Source organism: Daucus carota, chromosome 5, assembly GCF_001625215.2.
Source record: "Daucus carota subsp. sativus chromosome 5, DH1 v3.0, whole genome shotgun sequence".
Taxonomy (NCBI): domain Eukaryota; kingdom Viridiplantae; phylum Streptophyta; class Magnoliopsida; order Apiales; family Apiaceae; genus Daucus; species Daucus carota.
In genome coordinates, this window is record NC_030385.2 from 33,683,323 (window position 1) to 33,701,697 (window position 18,375).

At 34.9% G+C, this 18,375-nt stretch overlaps 3 protein-coding genes across 6 annotated transcripts; 1 reads left to right on the forward strand and 2 right to left on the reverse strand.

Moving 5' to 3' along the window:
* Positions 1-900: 900 nt before the first annotated feature.
* Positions 901-2,624, reverse strand: LOC108220055 (probable galacturonosyltransferase-like 7). Its single transcript, XM_017393698.2, has one exon. The coding sequence runs from the start codon at positions 2,172-2,174 to the stop codon at positions 1,092-1,094; it is 1,083 nt and encodes a 360-aa protein (XP_017249187.1). The 5' UTR covers positions 2,175-2,624; the 3' UTR covers positions 901-1,091.
* Positions 2,625-5,214: 2,590 nt separating this feature from the next.
* Positions 5,215-11,973, forward strand: LOC108220276 (uncharacterized). Of its 4 annotated transcripts, XM_017394003.2 has the most exons (14): positions 5,218-5,433; positions 5,558-5,695; positions 5,781-5,862; positions 6,313-6,389; positions 6,625-6,731; positions 7,536-7,668; positions 7,743-7,859; positions 7,951-8,042; positions 9,251-9,317; positions 9,509-9,587; positions 9,679-9,770; positions 10,713-10,856; positions 11,002-11,151; positions 11,662-11,973. In XM_017394003.2, the coding sequence occupies exons 1-14, from the start codon at positions 5,305-5,307 to the stop codon at positions 11,800-11,802; spliced, it is 1,548 nt and encodes a 515-aa protein (XP_017249492.1). In that variant the 5' UTR covers positions 5,218-5,304; the 3' UTR covers positions 11,803-11,973. The 4 variants fall into 4 exon arrangements, with proteins under 4 accessions (XP_063949258.1, XP_063949259.1, XP_017249492.1 ...); XM_064093188.1 differs by lacking the exon at positions 10,713-10,856 and having other exon boundaries at positions 5,215-5,433; XM_017394005.2 differs by lacking the exon at positions 11,002-11,151.
* Positions 11,974-12,239: 266 nt separating this feature from the next.
* On the reverse strand, positions 12,240-17,317 carry LOC108223976 (protein FAR1-RELATED SEQUENCE 11-like). The gene is made up of 4 exons (XM_017398473.2): positions 17,179-17,317; positions 14,391-15,400; positions 13,415-13,858; positions 12,240-13,335 (listed from the first exon to the last, which is right to left on the reverse strand). The coding sequence occupies exons 2-4, from the start codon at positions 15,381-15,383 to the stop codon at positions 12,484-12,486; spliced, it is 2,289 nt and encodes a 762-aa protein (XP_017253962.1). The 5' UTR covers positions 15,384-15,400; positions 17,179-17,317; the 3' UTR covers positions 12,240-12,483.
* Positions 17,318-18,375: the final 1,058 nt, after the last annotated feature.

Consider the following 18,375-nt stretch of genomic DNA (forward strand, 5'->3'; position numbering starts at 1 on the left):
CTGCATATAAGTTTCTTCTTTTGCTAATAATAGAAATAAAAGCATTCCGTCACTTAAAATTGAACCCATTTCATAACATTATCATCCATTCATCTTATTCTCGTGCTCATCCTTTATGCTAGTACTTATCTTTTTTCCATCTAACTCTTGTCTTTCATATTCCTTCGGTCCTTCCCCATAATTGTCTATCTATTAATCAACCTGACTCCATATATATTACATATGAACACACAAAAACAAGACCTCCGACAAAAATCTAATTATCATCAACAACCCTCCCCAAATTGGTTCCTCTACTTCAGCTTTTTTTTAATGTTATGACATCTGTGCCAAATAAAATTTTCTAATGAATAAACCATTATTTGGTATACAAGGGAGATGACCAAAAAGTAACAATAAGGAGCAAAACAAATACAACTTCCAAACCACATATATTAAAATCTTATTTTCATTTTTTTGTTAGAAAATTGCAGTGCAACAAGGTTATAAAATTCTAACTTTGGCTTTATCTAACCAGAATAAAAGACAATGAACTATAGTATATAGTTTATTACCCTTGCCTTTGCCTTTTTCCTACCTGCCACTCTACTCTTAGTATCTTACAAGCAGGTTTAAGGTCTTCTCCATAATGAAAAATCAACAGTTCAAGTCATGGAATAAAGTTTTACGATTAACTGCTGCCTTAAATACAGAAGTGTAAAATAGGCTGTCCCTTTGTTTTAATCTATCTATGTAACAAAGCTAATTTTCATATCGAAGACAAAAGAAATCACTATCCATATGTACACCATCAATACTAAACAACATCAGTATCCAATTAGTTGTCCACCAAGACCAGCAATTCAATTAGTTTATGATATATTCCATCTTTCAATTATAACAACAATCAGAAGCCAAAACTAAATGAAACATCATCTTTCTTTCCTATTTATTTCCAGAGCTAGTAAAATAGAATACAGAGCCTGAAAACTGGTATTTAATTAACTAATATCCCAAAAAACAAGAAAAGTATACAGAACAGTAAACATGACAAAAACAAAATAAATTGTGAGCTAACAAAAAAAACATTTACCAGCATTTTACTTCACATATCACGTTGAGTATCCATACAAATCATATGGGGCCCATAAAGAATCCAACGGACATGCCCGCTTTGAATCAAGTCGGATCCATGGCTTACCCGACCCACTCCAATGCAACAAGCTCACTGGTCCCGGATGAAGATCCCGGCAACTCCCCTTGACATTATCACCTCCCAACCCATGCTGATTCCACCGATGCTCAATTGGTGCCACACGGCCACCAAACACTAATAAATAAGGTGGTAAGGACCCAAGTTCATAAATCCGTTCACTCTTCTGGATCTCCATCCACTTCTCAATCCGTTTCGTGTACCCGACCCGTCTCCACTTAACCAAATCAATCACCATCACACCTGTGTTAAAGTAACAAGGACTCCGGCCAGAAAACGTGCGAGAATAACGTTTATTCTGCCAGAATTTTGCAGTAAAATAGTTTGTAAAGTTGGCATGACAATACTCCGGGGCACCAATTGTCTTAGTTCCCAAACTAGTTATCCAAAGCTTCGAAACATCATCGACGAGTACAAGATCAGAATCCAAATATATAATGCGGCTAACACACCGTGGTAACAAATCAGCGAGGTAATTCCTGGCGTAGTTCAATGGTTGTTCTAATGCTGATCGTACCGACGACGAAATAAGGGTCCGAACTAGATCCGGATTAAAAAAGTACAACTTAAAATTCAACTTAGGGAATGTAGACGAAACTAGGGTTTCCAAATTCGATTCGGAGACTAGAAAGTGAAAAAAGATGTTCTCAGGACATACCGAGTGCTGTAAAATCGAGTGAACGGCTGCGATTGAGCCACGTAGATACTCGACATCGAGCGTAATCGCTATATGTATCAAGGATTCATCACAGACGCTGAATCTCTTGGATTTGGACCGGCATTTATCAGAATTAACGAAAACGGATGCTTTTTTGAAGGGCAATCTGGTAATTTTGTTACCGGCGGTGGCAATTTGGCCTGAAAACTGAAGATTCGACGATCGAATAGCTTCCGCCGGAGGAAACGATTGGAGAGACGGAGACAACACAATCATAATCATCGCGGCGGAGAAGAAGCCGGAGAATTTCATAATCCAGAGCATAATTCTATAAGGCCTCTTCTTCTCCCTCGAATCCTTCCTCTATTATAGATACAGAGAGATTCTATATATAATGAAAGCTAGGGTTCCGCCAGAGCCAAGTGAAAGAGGCGGTGGTTCAGACACTCATTTACGGCTAGGGTTGGCGCTGCGACGGCGGTGGCGCGTCGCAGTGAGTGGAGATTGGAATTGTGCGTTTGGGGATTTCAGCATTGGAAAATAGACACATGCATTGTAAGTATAGTTGTGGTTTTTATTCCCCCCATGATAATAGAAAAGCAATAGTGTATTTTAAATTGGTGTATCGTGTATGTGTGTGTACAGGTTTGTTTTAGTTGAGAGAGAGAGAGGGGAAGGGGAGAGAGAGAGAGAGAGAGAGCGCGAGAGAGGGATGTATAGTGTATAAAGTTTAGAAAGTGTAGATGTTGTGTATTTGTACGTGTGGGAGAATATGGGGTGTCTTATCGTTTGGATTTAAAGTTATTTAAATTTACGAAACTCCAGGAAACAAGAATATGTCAGATTTAGTTGCTGTCAGATAAAATTAAGGGTTAATTACATTAACATCATTCAAGTTTATATGGAAACTCTTATATTTGCTCTAAAAAATTTAAAATTATGGTTTAATCACCAAGGTTTAACTGATTATATTTTTGAACTTATAAATCTTTTTCATGTAGTAAAGGTCTAAAGGGCTCTCACTTGCACTTTCGTAAGTATTTTGAATTGTATTTTATTTTAATAATTATCAGCTAATATGTATATTTCTAACTGAAAAATCTTAATATCGATTCATGTTTCACATCACTCGGAAAAATAAGGCATAAATCATTCTTGAAAAATATTAGTGAGGTGGCGGAAACAACATGTTACATGTTTTGTCAAAGAATTTTGAACACATAACATATTCGATATTTTGTATGATAACTGGAGATTTGAATCTAAATCATGCATGCACGAGTAATGAAACGTAGAGCCTCAATTAAGAGAAAAACACCCACAATCTACTAGATTATCCTTCCTGTCTATGTAAGCTCTTTGGGTAGATCAAATTATTATTCTTAGAGCAACTTTTATTTGGTAAGCCGTGATCCTTTTATTCGATGTCATCAAATGGGAACACCTAATAAAGTGTCTTCAAAGATCAAGAGCTACGATATGTCCACTCTTATTGTGGGTGATAGGAGGAAGTGGAACGTACCATTCAATTTTTTTTTTCCGGGAGGTATGAAGAAAGCTGAAGGTCTTTGGCAAGCAGGCTCGTCTTAAACTTTCCAGGGCCCATATGTTATATAAAAAAATTGGGCTCATAATATAATATCAAAAAAATTAATTTCTCTTTCTTATAATAATAATAATTTTTTCATACAGGGACAACTTGATGATTTTAATAAAAATATAGAGATGATGTATTTTTCATAAAGAAGGTGTAAATTTAGAAGATGAAAGTTTTAATATGAACCGGGTTTTTAATTCTTGCTCATGTATTGTACATCTATAAATGGGCTCGATATATTTGGAGGTTCTAAAAATTATGAAGCCCTGTTCAATTGAGTTATTTGCACTCCTTAATAGCCGACCCTATTGGCAAGTTTCGTTCACGGGAGTCTAGACGTAAGATCATGCTAAAGGTTATAATCAATGGACAACATATGAATATTCATGTGCTATCAATAAATCATTATACATCTTTCAATTTTAACAATCATAAATATCATTTTCCTGCTTATGAATTATCGTAAAACATTGTGTCATGTATAAAAGTAATTGTTCATACTTTTGATTACAATGATTATATTGTAAAATATATTACGATGATTATATTGTAGAATATAATCTGCAGGTTGTCGGATATTTAAAAATATTAACAAAAATATTAAAATTAAAATAACTAAATTATATTTTATTTAATTTTGGACTCCAATACTCTTATGTTTCGTAAATCCGTGGAACTTGGACCTGAATTTGTGTTAAGAAAATGTTATATACCCCAAAAGTGTTTCCGATTTTTTTTATAATATATGATTAGTTTTAGTGACACCGATGAATTGGATTGTCGTTGAACAACAGTCCTCGATAATAATGATCATGTATATAAATTATCTAATTAAAATTAATTATATATTTATATAGTTATTTGAAAAAAAATTGATAACAAAATTTTAGTAATACGTAATACTCCCTCTGTCCCATTTAATTCTATACGTTTCTTTTTAACTGTTCGACACGCATTTCAATGCTCTTATAAAATATAGTTCCGTAACTTATTTTTGAGATTTTCTTTTTCTGTATAAAAATATAACATCCAAACTTTAATTCAGAAAAGAAAAATTTTAAAAATAGATTGCACAACTACACTTTGCAGAAGCATTAAAGTCCGTGCCGCGTCCCCGTCCCCCAATGCATACTACTCAGGGGGACGGAGGGAGTATTCTTTATGTTAACATCTTGAGGAAGTTTGTTGCTTTGCGTATTAACCGGGATTCGAAAATCAATGAGAAGTTTGGTGGAATTTGACGAGCCGGACCAGAGAGCTTCTCTAACTAAACCGGGAAAAGATTAAAAGTGCGGGGTAAGCGGTAAAAGGTAGGAGTACTCCTTTTTCTCATAATATTTTTTCTGTTTACTTTTATCAAGTTTGTCGTTTTGATCGTTAATATCTTTAATTTCGTATTAATATTAAATATAAAAATTTCAATGTATTATAATACTCGTGAATACGAATCCAACAAGATCATTCAAAATTATATTTATATTTGGCCTGATAGATTAGACGGAAATTAGTAATTTGTCTAATGTTATGAACAGTTCCGACGTATCAAACAGAAGAAGTAAAAAGGGATTTTTTTTTTATTTTTTTTGCCAGTAGTAAAAAGGGATTTATCTTCTGTCGTCCCAGGTCCTGGGTTCGACCCTGGCTCATCTCGAGAATATCTTAGAACAGATACTCATTTGTAAGGTTATAAGCCATATTTGTAAAAAAAAAAAAAAAAAAAACAGTGGAGGTTGAAGTAACTAGTAAGCAAGTGACATGTAGTAAGTAGTTAGCTGACAAAACTAGAAAACGGAATTTCGAAAAGGAAATCAAATTAAATCCACCGTTCCGATAAAAAAATAGTGTGGACTGAAGGTGATGTCGGTTACTACAGACTCCACGGAAGTGATGATTACAGAAGAGCGAAAGCCTCTTCTACTTGACAATCAAACTCCAATTCAACAACGCCTCGTCTCTCTCGACGTCTTTCGTGGTTTCACTGTACTCGTAGGCTTTTCTTCACTACTCTCTCTATTCACTCATTATTTATTAATTATAGTAATCTGTGAGCTGAATGATTAATCATGTGTTTTTTTTTATTAATCATGTGTTTTTAATATGTTTGGGATAGCTGATGATACTGGTTGATAATGCTGGCGGTGCTTTTCCCTCAATTAATCACTCTCCCTGGTTTGGTGTCACGCTGGCCGATTTTGTAATGCCTTTTTTCCTTTTTGCTGTTGGTATTTCCGTTGCTCTTGTCTTCAAGGTACCGGTATTTAATTCACCCTGAAATTTTATTATCTAGCGTAGTTAGTTGCGGATTCTGAATTATGATTTGCTACATTGTGCAGAGAGTGGACGACAAACGAGCTGCAACCAAGAAAGTGATTTTGAGAAGTATTAAGCTTTTTTTGTTGGGAATAGTCTTACAAGGTAATGATATTGTTCTTTCCTAATGTCCTTTGTAAAGACTCGTTCATGGTTTTATTTTTGTTTTGGTTCGCCATTTTGCACGTACCTTTTTATGTTTAGTGTGAAGTTTTTGTTGAAAATTTCGTTTATCAAGTTGCGAGAAATTTGCTTTAGGTAATATTCGTAATATTAATCATGATGCACCAATAGCATTTAGAACGTTTAGAAAAGGGACTTCATGTGATTTGCTTGTGTAGTACACACCGTTTAATTCATTGGCTGAAAATCTGTGTTTTCTATTTTTAGATTTTTAGTTTTCGGCTTGTACGCAATATGATATGACTTGTTCTCGACAAAGGAATTTCTAATACAAGGAAGTCTACTTTTTACTTTTTTACTACTATATCCATGCATAAAGGCAATTTCTTTCTATTTAAAAAACCTCAGTCACATTATTGAATGCTGAATTAGGCGGGTATGTTCACGGCCATGGAGATTTAACTTATGGAGTTGATATCACCAAGATGCGACTCATGGGAGTGCTGCAGGTAGCCTGACTTTTTTTGTGTTGCTGGTATTGCACGTTCATGGTGCCACCAAGTACAAAAATCTTGTATTTTGAATGTCCTATCGATAGTCGTGTGACATGGTTCTAGTTCTGCGATGGTGCTTAATATAGCTCGCTTAGACATATTAGAGATCACTTGGATAACTTTCCTATATTGGTGTTGCCATAGTACAAATGAGCTCCAGATCTCAATTGCTGTACTTTGTAACATACAGAGAATCTCAATTGGATATATGCTGGCTTCTGTTGCTGAGATCTGGCTTGTAAACAACATCGTGGTCGACACAGCTGCAACTTTTACAAAAAAATACTACAAGCAGTGGTAAGTATATAATCTAGGATTTTCATATATTCCAAGTCTCAGGCAGTTCATTTTAGGTTTCTTATGTTGCTGATATTCTAGAGCACCAATCTGTATCCTAACTTTAGATTACTTCAGAACCTGATTTTGGTCACTTGATAACTTTTTTTTTTCTCAATATTGTAATTTGTAAGTGCGAATGACTGGTCTTGCAGAAACTTGTTTTTATCAGTATATAATAATATGAACTAATGCCTTTATAGTCAATAGTTTATGAGTACAAAGCCCAGAGGGTTCGCAAATGCTGTTGGCTTGGAATTGTGTCTCAAACAATGTATTTGTCTCTCATCAATGATAGCAGTTCTCATGGTCCTGTGTCGTTAAAGTTATGCTAATTGATGCAACCCAGCAGCTATAGAGTGTTACTTATTTTAGAGACCTACTTGCAAATCATCTGTGGTTTTTACCATCATCGCAGTTTATAACCAATGATTGAATCTTCTTTCGTGAGTCTTCTTTATGTACCATATCTACATCAAAGAAGTTGAAATCAAGAAGGGTTATTGTTGATACATATTTTGTAAACGAATTTATCGCGCAGAATGAATTTCTTTGCATTTTTTGAGTTCTTGTGCATCATATTCAAATTGGAATTCACAACATGTGTCTCTTCTCTTTGCACGCGCCATCAATCTCATACCTATCAAATATAGAACCTTTTAATTTCTGTCTTCTATCGTCAGTAAAATGAAACCAATAAAATATTAATAAGAATTACATTTGGAGGCTGCTATTCTAGTTACCAGTTATAATATTTTGCTGCAGGATGATTGCCATCTTATTAGGGTCACTGTATATGTGCTTGCTGTATGGTCTTTATGTTCCAAACTGGAAGTTCGAAGTTTCAAGTAGTAGCTGGACCTCGCTGAAGGATGAATATACATCACAGGCTCAAATTGTGAGTCAATAAATAGTTATATGTTTATTGTTTTCTGAATCTCAGCTTACATTAAAAATGTGTACCTCTGGAAGGTACAATGTGGGATGAGGGGTAGTCTTGAACCTCCTTGCAATGCAGTTGGCTTGGTTGATCGAATACTTATCGGTGAACATCATCTATACAAGCACCCTGTCTACAGAAGAACACAGGTAAACTGTAGCACCTCCTCTGTGACTTGAATTATTTATGTACCTAAAAACTTAAAATCAGTTCTGAGTGGTTCACTTCCTCTGGTAACAGGATTGCAGTGTTAATTCTCCCGATTATGGACCACTACCTCCAAATTTCCCTGGGTGGTGTCTTGCCCCTTTCGAACCTGAAGGTATTTTAAGGTTAGACTAACTTCCTTCTATATTGGTCTAGTGCCTATTTTTGTTTGAAGTCTATATTGTGTTTATAGTGCCAAAACACTGACAAAAGTAGTCTATACTCTATAGGCTTTAATGATGGTAAAAAGCTAGAAGAATAGACACCATCGGAAATTTAATACACTATGCATCCATTTGGTCTTAACACTTTTTGATATATATCCAATCCTTTATTACATTTATTAGCTATAGATGAAATTACTAGCGTTCGTGTCTGCTAGAAATATGCAAACCACTACTCTAATTGTGTCTAAAATAACTTGGGGATTATAAATATCATATAGGTAAAGAAAGCAAGTACATTTGAATTGTATTATATTTTTTTATCCTTTTAATATATCCGTAGTCTCATATCTTGTCATCCTATTTGGCACATTTATAGCTTGGTATTGTATACTGTATAATACAAATTAGTAATGCAATCTATGATTATGTTATTAGTCAAGAAGAAAGCATTATGAGTGAATTGTCTTGGTTAAGACTTACGAACCTGTCGAGTCCTTTTCACAATCCTTTACTTATGTACACCATCCTAGAGAAAACTGCCACTCTATTTTCATTGGTATATCCTAATACAAATGTATCTCTAGTTTCTTTTTATGAGTGTACGTACGTGTATAGGTATCTAAGACAAGAATTAGATCAAAATTAAATTTTTTCCAAGACGTCATGCTTAGTATTAATTTGTTGTGAAATCTCAACTTTATTTTTAAATTATTGTATCTAAAATAAGCTTTTTTATAAGGTCTTGTGATCATGTTATATGTCAACAAGAAATCTAACTAATATAAGTGAATTGCTTCGATTGGGACCTGCTAACTTGTCAGGTTTTTTTTATTATTCTTTATTTATGTACACTATCTTAAGAAAACTGCTACTTATCTTATTTTAGCTGTCCTAATTCAAATATTTTTGTAGTTTTTTTTAATATTTTTGTATTTATTGGTAGTCAAAACAAAATTGAGGATAAGTGCAAGTATCAAAGGAGAACTCATATGTTGTATCTGTAATATCAGATATATAGACTTACGATGTTTGGGGAATTACTAAGCTTTATTAGTTTATTTAGTCAAGATTTTTTGTGATGCTCAACTCTTAATCTTTACACTATCAGCTTAAAAAAATATCCAGTTATCAAATTTCTCATTTGTTTTATTGCATAAAATATATAGTTCCCTAATGGCCGCTGTTACGTGTTTTGTGGGTCTGCACTTTGGGCACATAATCGTGCATTTTGAGGTACCACAACTTTAAGTCTCTCATTTTGATCAAAAAATAAAAACACAAATATTTTTTTTCCCTTTCTGTTTGTCCTTTTTCATCAACTGATATTTTCTTGACTCTCTCATCTCTCATCTCATATCGCATATTCTGTTTTCCGACCTACAGTGCTAGATTTCTCCAACATAAAAATATCTCACTTTGTGCAGTGCCATAAGCATAGGGTGATTCTGTGGTCCATATCTGCTTCCTTTCTGCTGACATCTGGATTTTTTGTGGCATTGTTAGGTATTTTCTATACAATCGCGTTGCTTTAAAATTACCAAATTTTACTGTGTTTTCATTTATTGTACCTGCATCATGTACACAAATCTTCCAGGAGTTCCTCTGTCCAAACCATTATATACGTTGAGTTATATGTGCGTCACAGCAGGAGCATCGGGTTTCCTCTTAACCATTTTCTTTTACATTGTAAGTTTAATATTGATGTACTGTTATCATATCGAAGTTTTGATTAGTAGATTATTTACAATAGGATTATTATTATTTCGAAGTATGTTTGTGTGTGTGTGTGTGTATTTCTTTATCACTAAGTTAAGTTTGTATATTTGAGTTTAGTATCAGTCAAGTTCTACTTAGTTGCTGCAACTTGTACAGTTTTAGTAATGATTCAATTTGTTCAATTTCATTTTCTCAAGGCCCATAGCCATGCATGTTTAAGAACATATTTTGATCTGCAGAATCTTTTAGATTGTGATTCTTGGAGTTTCGTTACTCATTTTAATGCTAACCTAGATCAGTAGAAGCGGCTGGCTTATTATACTCTACAGTCTACAGAATGTGATGTGACCTGTCAAGTATCATTTTTACCCTTATAGCCGCTGATAAACTTGACCTGAAATACTATATTATTACCTTTTGGATTGGTGAAGATATTGCATTCAAAAGTCAAAAATGTAGGCATCTTAAGTGTCTCGGATACTATATGTGTTTTTTAATAATGTGTAACGGTTCTTAATTTCGGTCCTCCGTTGCAAAAAAGTATATATAACATGTCTATTTCAAAATGAACCTGGTTCAACTTTTGGGATTTTATAAAGTTATCTAGGCAAATAAGTTTTTTCCAAAATTCTGCAGCGGATTGTTTGTGGTGAACTCGTGGCTGTTGATTTAGCACAGTTTTTGTTAAAGTATTGATCCCAGGTTTTGGCACATGTGATCTTCATTCCATTTCCATTTTTCCATCTTGCTGACAGTTTCCACTGTTGAAACTTTAAAGAATATGTAAATATAGAGAAAGACAGTTATACCCTGTGTGTTTAATGAGAAGATGCTACTTTCTTTAATTTCTTGAATGCAAGATGATTATGAATAGTTAAGGTTTGGTGCATAATTGAACTTTAACTGGAGCAGGTTGATGTCAAAAAAATCAGAAAACCCGTAGCACTACTTCAGTGGGTTGGAATGAACGCGCTTACTATTTATGCTTTGGCTGCATGTGACATATTAACAGCCTTTGTCCAAGGTTTCTACTGGCGTTTACCTGAAAACAACCTGGTATTTTTTCCTTTTGGTCTTGCATTTTTGGTTCTGTGTGATCTATCACCTATTTACATCAGCTTTCTTGAGTTTAATTCTCTCTAATTGCGTTTTTGGTTCTTACATGATATGACTAATAACATAGTGCATTTGTCATTTCAAGATTTCTGTGCTGCTATTCTTTGTGCGTCAATATATAGATACAACACACGACATGGATCATACTCCAAACATATCTTCAGGAGAAAATGGTGGGGTGACAGGGCACTCTAACATCTTGGACTCTCTCCTATACAACCTTATGATATCAGAGGTGGGACACTAAGCTAAACAGTATGAAAAGGAACAATCACGATCACAATATTATTATAAGGCATGATCTGTGAGAAAACTTGTGAATTTAGTATAAAAGCTCTAAGTTGGTACACCAATATGTAGTGTGTAACACGTGGACTGTTACATGTGGCTTATTGAGTTTTGAAGATAAGCAATATTAACAATGGTATTATGAGATTGGAAGGTCCAGTCTTCATAAACTATGAAAGGGAAACATATATATGTAAGGGATTTACTGTGTGAATGCATTATTTGATCTACTTCAGTGGGAAATGAACACCAATGTCGCAGATAAAATTAATTAAATGTGTTGTACATGTCATTATCACGTCTCTCTTACATTTTGATTACTGACAATCTTCATCTGTTTTGAGCAATTAAATCAAAGTAATGTATACCTTGTTACTGAAAATATCCTTGACAGATGTCTCTGAATTCTTTATTTATATAAAAGTAACTGATAACTTTCTACCATATCGCTATGCAGGTTGATGGCGCGGAGTCCCTATTGCAAATCATTCTTCAATCTAGAAAGTGGGGAACAGCAGCATTTGTAGCTCTCGAGATTTTGTTTTGGGGTCTTTTTGCTGGATTCCTAAACAAGAAGCGCCTCCATATAAAGCTGTAAAAGTTCGTGTAAAAATCTCGACCAGTTTAGTTTAGTTCCATCAATTGTAAACTCATTAAAGTGGAGTGTTGTGTGCATAGATATTGATTGTAGATAATCAAAGCTAGCAATTGCAAAGTTGGTCTCATATCTTAGTTCTTATTACTGTAGTAATGAAATATATTTACTGGCTTTCTTGCTTGAGAATGATTTATCCTAATTTTCTATGCCTGTTATTCCCAAGGAAACGCTACATATGCAAAACAAATTACTGTTCAGTTATCTAAGTTGGAAATTATGTTCATAGACTCTGTTTAACAAGCTAGAAAAATGTCAAATGAGATCAGTATAGATGGCTAGATCCAGAACTACATGGTAAACATAGTGCAATCTGAAAGTTGTTTTTTCGGACAATACATTAACATAAAGCTAGCTATAGAAACTACAAAAACTATAGCTAAGAAATGGCAAAGAATTATCATTCTGAAACTGTAACCAACACATTCAGTGCATAAATTACAAGACAAACTAAATAATACTCCGCTTCGCTAGTATGAACATACATCAAACTATATACTTCAGCCTGCTAAATCCAGGAGTACAATCTATTTGGAAAGTGCTGGTAGCACTTGGGGTGTGATTGTTGCAGTATTTTAAAATTGGTGGACCATCAGGCAGTACCAATGAACTTCTTCTGTTTACCTACGGAAAACCTAGGTTGTCCACATTTAGTTCATCACCTCCTAAAAGCGGGCAATCATCAGCATCGTGTTCAAACTGCCCACAACAAGTCATTGGGCAAGGACGCCGCTTCCTATATATATCAAGCCCATCTCTTGATCTCCTCTCTTTCGGCTTTTCCAGGGCAAGACAATCATGTGGAATTCTAGTAAAACTTTGACCAACACCATCAGAATCTTCAACCTCTGGGAGAATCAACGAACCTGATGGGCTATTATAAGAGATATGGTGAGCATGATGTGACTGTCCAGGGAGGCCTTTGATGCGAGTCAATGCCAAACCAATATGATCACATGCAAAGTCGAGTCGTTCCTCTGTCTCAATTGATTCTGCAACTAGCGTTGAAACCATGGACTTTAACCACTGGGCTTTTTCTGTATGCTCCCCTAACGCTGGAGTTTGCACCACAGGTAAGGGGATATCACGCCAACGCATGTGCAGATACTGGTCTGGAATATGGAAACAATTGTTTGTGGATATAACACGGAGGACATGCCTGCAAAGGATACCTGTAAACTCAAAGTGATGACAGCTACAACTAGTGAACCCATCATGAGGGACCCAAATCACTTTATAACCGCCTTCCATCTGTGTATGGTGTCTCACAATGAAGTAATTTTCATCTATCATCAGAGATGCATATTGCGGTGCCAGTACAAGCTCCTCTTGTAGTTTGCAGAAGGCAAATGGTGTGAGCACAGCAGCTGCATGAGATTCAATTGGTGAACCTGTTTTTAGGACAACTCTGTAGTCCTTACGTTGCATTTTCTGTTTTAGTTCTACTCGATCTTTCATGTCCACCATTGCAGCTACCTGAAAACAAGTGTAAAAGACAATGTTACTGCATGTTAACAATCAACAAAAAAACCTTAAGAGTTGAATGTGGCAATACCTGCTCAATGAGATTATCAAGTACGGACTGAGCACTCAAGATCCGTTGGATGTATGCATTTATTGCTTCTGATTGAAATGTACCTGTCATTCCCGCAAAGAAGTAACATCTTAGGAACGGCAGTGCCCAGTATGTACGCAAGGTATACAAGCTGGCAATGTGCTTATTCCCATGTAGTGCATATGTGTCAACCATCTCTCTCCATCCTGATTCGAATTCTTCCACAGAGTGCAAATCATAAAGCCGCAGAAACTCTGCCTTCCATCTATCATATTGTGAACCAAGCAGTATGGAAAACCAATTTGAAAAGTTGGGAACAATATGCCAAATGCAGAAAGCATGCTTGGTGCTCGGCATCTCAGCAGCAAGAGATTCTTTAAGCCACATGTTTTGGTCAGTTAAGACTGTTTGTGGAGACTTTCCATTCATAAATCCAAGGAATGTCTGCCAATCACAATTGGTAAGAAACATGAAAAAAGCAACGTGTAGTGTATTACTACAACAAATGTTCTACACAGAACAGAAGACAATGTTGCTTCTGTGCAACCTTGGTATAAATTTAAGAAGCAGCCCTAAACCCTAAATAACCACTTTGATGGCCCATCAATTATGCTGCACAACAGAAGTAGTACTATGGTTTTCATAAAGGAATTTTCTTAAAAAGAAGGAAAGAATGAGTAGCATAATTCAAGACGACTTTTTTAAAAAGAATTAATGAAGTTTAGTTGTCCAATAAAAAATACTACTCTTTTTAGTAAAAGGCATGCGAAATTCCAACATGAGTAAAGGTTTGAATAAGCTCATCGAAAGGCATAAGCTTTGAGATATGCCTTTTACCTATATTTTTCTTAAGGAATATATAAGTAGCTTCCAGTCATGTCCCTAACCTTCTAACCGGAGCACACAAACTTACTGGCAGAAATGTAGAATAAAATAATATACAATATAGATATAGAGTCCCGGTGTAACTTTGCACCTTCAATGCCCAGGAGAAAGATTGTACATTCTCATCTCGCAAAAGCACGCAGCCGAAAAGGCAGTTTGATCCATGATTGTCCACTCCAACCCAAATACCCAGGATCATATCATAAGCATCCAAGCGGTGAGTTGTGTCCAACACTACGGCGTCTCCAAAAGCCTCATATGCCCGGATTGATGAAGAATATGACCAGGCAATATTTTCCAACCTGTTATTAGAATCAATCTTAAAGTTGTATTTAAAGTCAGGATCCTTATCTTTTTTCTCCTTACACATTTTAAGAAGATCAAGAGCATCATTATCTTGGTCAACATTTCTAAAAGATTGCAGCAGATTTCTGACATCTATTTCGGTAAATGGTAAACAACCTATCTTAACACCCTTCTCCAGCTCCATTAACCTTAGCATTTGTCTCACTGACATCCCTGCTTTTGCAAACATGCAAATACGACTCTTATCATCTCCAGACAAAGTGCAGTAAGCAGGAAGTAAATGCACCTCATTTTCCCTCAAAAGTTCATGGTTGTGGACATTACTAAAACCAGTAATTCGCCATTCAGGGACATCAAAATCTGCCCTTTTCACGATGCGCATGTAGGCTTGACATCCACAACGCGATGATTTTCTATTCCTTTGTAGCTTTCCATCTTCTGCCGGCTTTAACTGTGGATAGCCTCCACGATGGCAGGTGAAATCCCTCCTTGTAATACCCCTGCCCACCCCATCTTTTCCACGCGTACGGTGACGCCTGATTGAAAAGCCACATTGCTTAGCAAAACTGCAATAAAATTCATACGCTGCATCTTGTGAGATAAACCTTTGGCCAATAAATGGAATGAGATTAACAGAAGTTTGTCGTGAGAGAATTGTATCCTCGGGTATTTCCTCAATACTGCCAATATCATCTGCTGACAAATCTGTACCATTTTCAGAAGTTTCCTTCACTAAACTTGTTATATCAGGCATCATTCTGTGTGAAGTTACATACATAAGACTATATGTTGTACCTGCACATAACAAAATTCAATTAACCATAACTATAAGCCCAACTCACGGCAGTAAATTATAATCATAAAGATACTGCCTATATCAGTTTGGTACACATGTTAAAGCAACTCTGGGTTTTAAACAGAAGTGTATAAGATGCCTTTGTTTTAGCTTTCGGGGCCAGACTTTATAATCCTACTAGAACAGTCACATCCATGTATTCTTATGATTTCCGCTTCTTAATTATTTAAGTTTTCATGATTTTGTAAATTCTTTTATAACTGAAACACCATCTTTACCCATAAATTTAAAAATTGACACTACATTTTCATCTTGTTTTCTTGTAAGATTTTCAGAAGTAACTGAATCATTTTATCAACAAAGCACCATCTAACCTATTAATTTATGAAAGGTGCAAATTTCTTATTTTATTTTGTTTACTTCTATAGAATACCTATGCTAGTCATACCATTACAATACAAAAGACATTTAGTTCCACCAAGGGAGCTTATAAGGTCAATCAACAACCATATCAATTACCAATATATACTTTCCATGTATAAAAACCATAATGCAAATTCAGCTGGCTTTCTTGAAGCAGAGATGGAATCCAGGGGGGACATGGGGTGGCCATGGCCCCCAAAACCTCCCTCAATAGCTTATATTACTTCAATTTTTAAAATTTCACTTTAAAGTGTATTTGGTCCTCCCATAAATTGAAAAATCTTGATGATCCCCCCAAATGTATCTACAAATCTCATATACTTTTGCATTTCATACATACAGATTCATGATATTGTTTGTTAAAACCTAAATTCTCTAATGTATATCCGTCTTCAAATTTTTAGTAAAATTTTCATCATGTATTTTTGTTTATAAAATTTTTAATAAAATTTTTAGCCCATCCGAAATTTTTTTTCTGGTTCCATCCCTGCATGCACATACATTGTATTTGTCTTTTTAGCATGCAAAATAAGCTCCGTAGGGTAGACATTGACGGGACTGAGGGGGCATATGCAGGTGCTTTTGGCCCAGTTATACATTTTACAGTTTTATACTTATATAATTGCAATACTTAGTTTTTAGACCCCCATTTCCATGTATTTACAACAACAAATGGTTCCCCTCCATATATGTATAGCTTTTAAGCCTTCTTTTCAAGTACTAGTATGTTATAAAATTACTGGTTGAAGTTTAGCCCCCCCAATATATATTCCTGGTTTCATCCCTGCACTGAAGCCATAACTTTCTACACATAAGATCATGACAATCCTATAACTCGTACGAGTAATTCGCGACAACAGTGCAATACCCAAAAAGATAATTTACAAATAACAAACAACAAAGCAAGCTCAAATGCTGTATCTTTTTTTCACCCTAAAGCTCAACTTTAAAATCAAAATCGTTAATTACCAACCGGAAAAATAGGAAACATTCTCCCTCTTTGCTATACAACTCAATTTCATAAACAATTCCCTATAACAGCATTACTATTTTTAAAAGATTACGAAACTTAATTCACATATTTAACAGAGACTCGCATTAATTCCAGTAAACAAACAATATACACAACTTATTAATTCCAACCACAACTTCAATTCAGCATATAAATGAAAAAAATACAATCAAACAAGAAATAAACACACACAATTGCGTAATAAAAAAGAATAATCACATTCAGTTGTGCACTATATATATACACAAACGTTGTTGTGTGTCTGCATATGTCTGAACAAGATAAAAGATTGCAAGGAGGTAGTGCAAGCTAATTAAAAAGATATGGAGGCTCAGGTGTTACCGTATAAAGTTGCCGGAGCTCCGGCACGTGTAATCGGAGCAGCTAGGTTAAGAAGCAAAATGATTGATGGATAAATAGGGCCAGTTCTATTAAATTTGTCGTCTCATTCCCCATTTCTTACTCTTTTTTTTTTTCTTGTTTCTATACCGAGGGTGTTTTCGGAAGATAAGTTTTCATAACAAGTTTTTCTTTTAGATTTTTATTTAAAATACGAGGGTCTTTCTAATAAATGTCAAAATCATAAATTAATTTCTTTCTTAATTGGATTAAATAATTATTATGAATTTTACAAATCAGAATTTCAGTTTGTATTTATAACTAATTTATATGAAGAAAAATAGTATTTAAAATTAAATCATATAATATATAAATTATTTTTAGAAACAGATTCACATTTAATTTATAAAATAGAATCCCACTAAAATATAGATAATTTATATATAAAAACAATAATAAAACTACTTATTTATCTCTTTCTGCCGGAGATTTTATAATTTTTATCAGATTATTAATTCAAATAATAATAACAATAAAATTTACATGCGCTCATGAATTAATTTGGTATTGGTCGAGTAATTAACCGTGTGGAACCTCTGGTATATGTACATGAGCAGGTTACACTTTCAAGTTTTCTAACTTTCATAGATGGATGGATTATGGTCTCGCTTGCAAGCTTCAATAATTTATTGCATACAAAGAGCAAGTAGAACGAGGAGAGCAACTGGGCATGCATTTAAAATAGGGCTCGTGAAAGATGGGAGTGTTATGATCTTCGAATACTGCTGAGGAAGCTGCTGGAGCTTATAATGAGTCTTTGCTTGCTTCGCGGATCAAATACTCGTACAAAAATCTGGGCTTGTTAGCCTTCTAATTCTAATCCAGCACTTCCCTGTAAGGTCACCAATATTATCCCTAAAAGCCTCAGAGCAAGAGAAACAACTAATGTAGGAATGTCAATTTGACAACTTTACAAACCCAATACAAATTGTACTAATGAAAGTAGCGAGTCCGCTGCTAACATTGTAACTAGCAGAAGTGAAAACACGGTGAGATTATCAACTCTAACTATGTGGAACAGAATGTAGTGGTGTTAGAGCATTCAAATTGGATGTTTGCTGGGTTAGAGCATTCAAGTTGGATGTGGAACGGTGAGTCTTGCCCTAACTGAATCATACCTGTGATTGTATTGGGTAAATT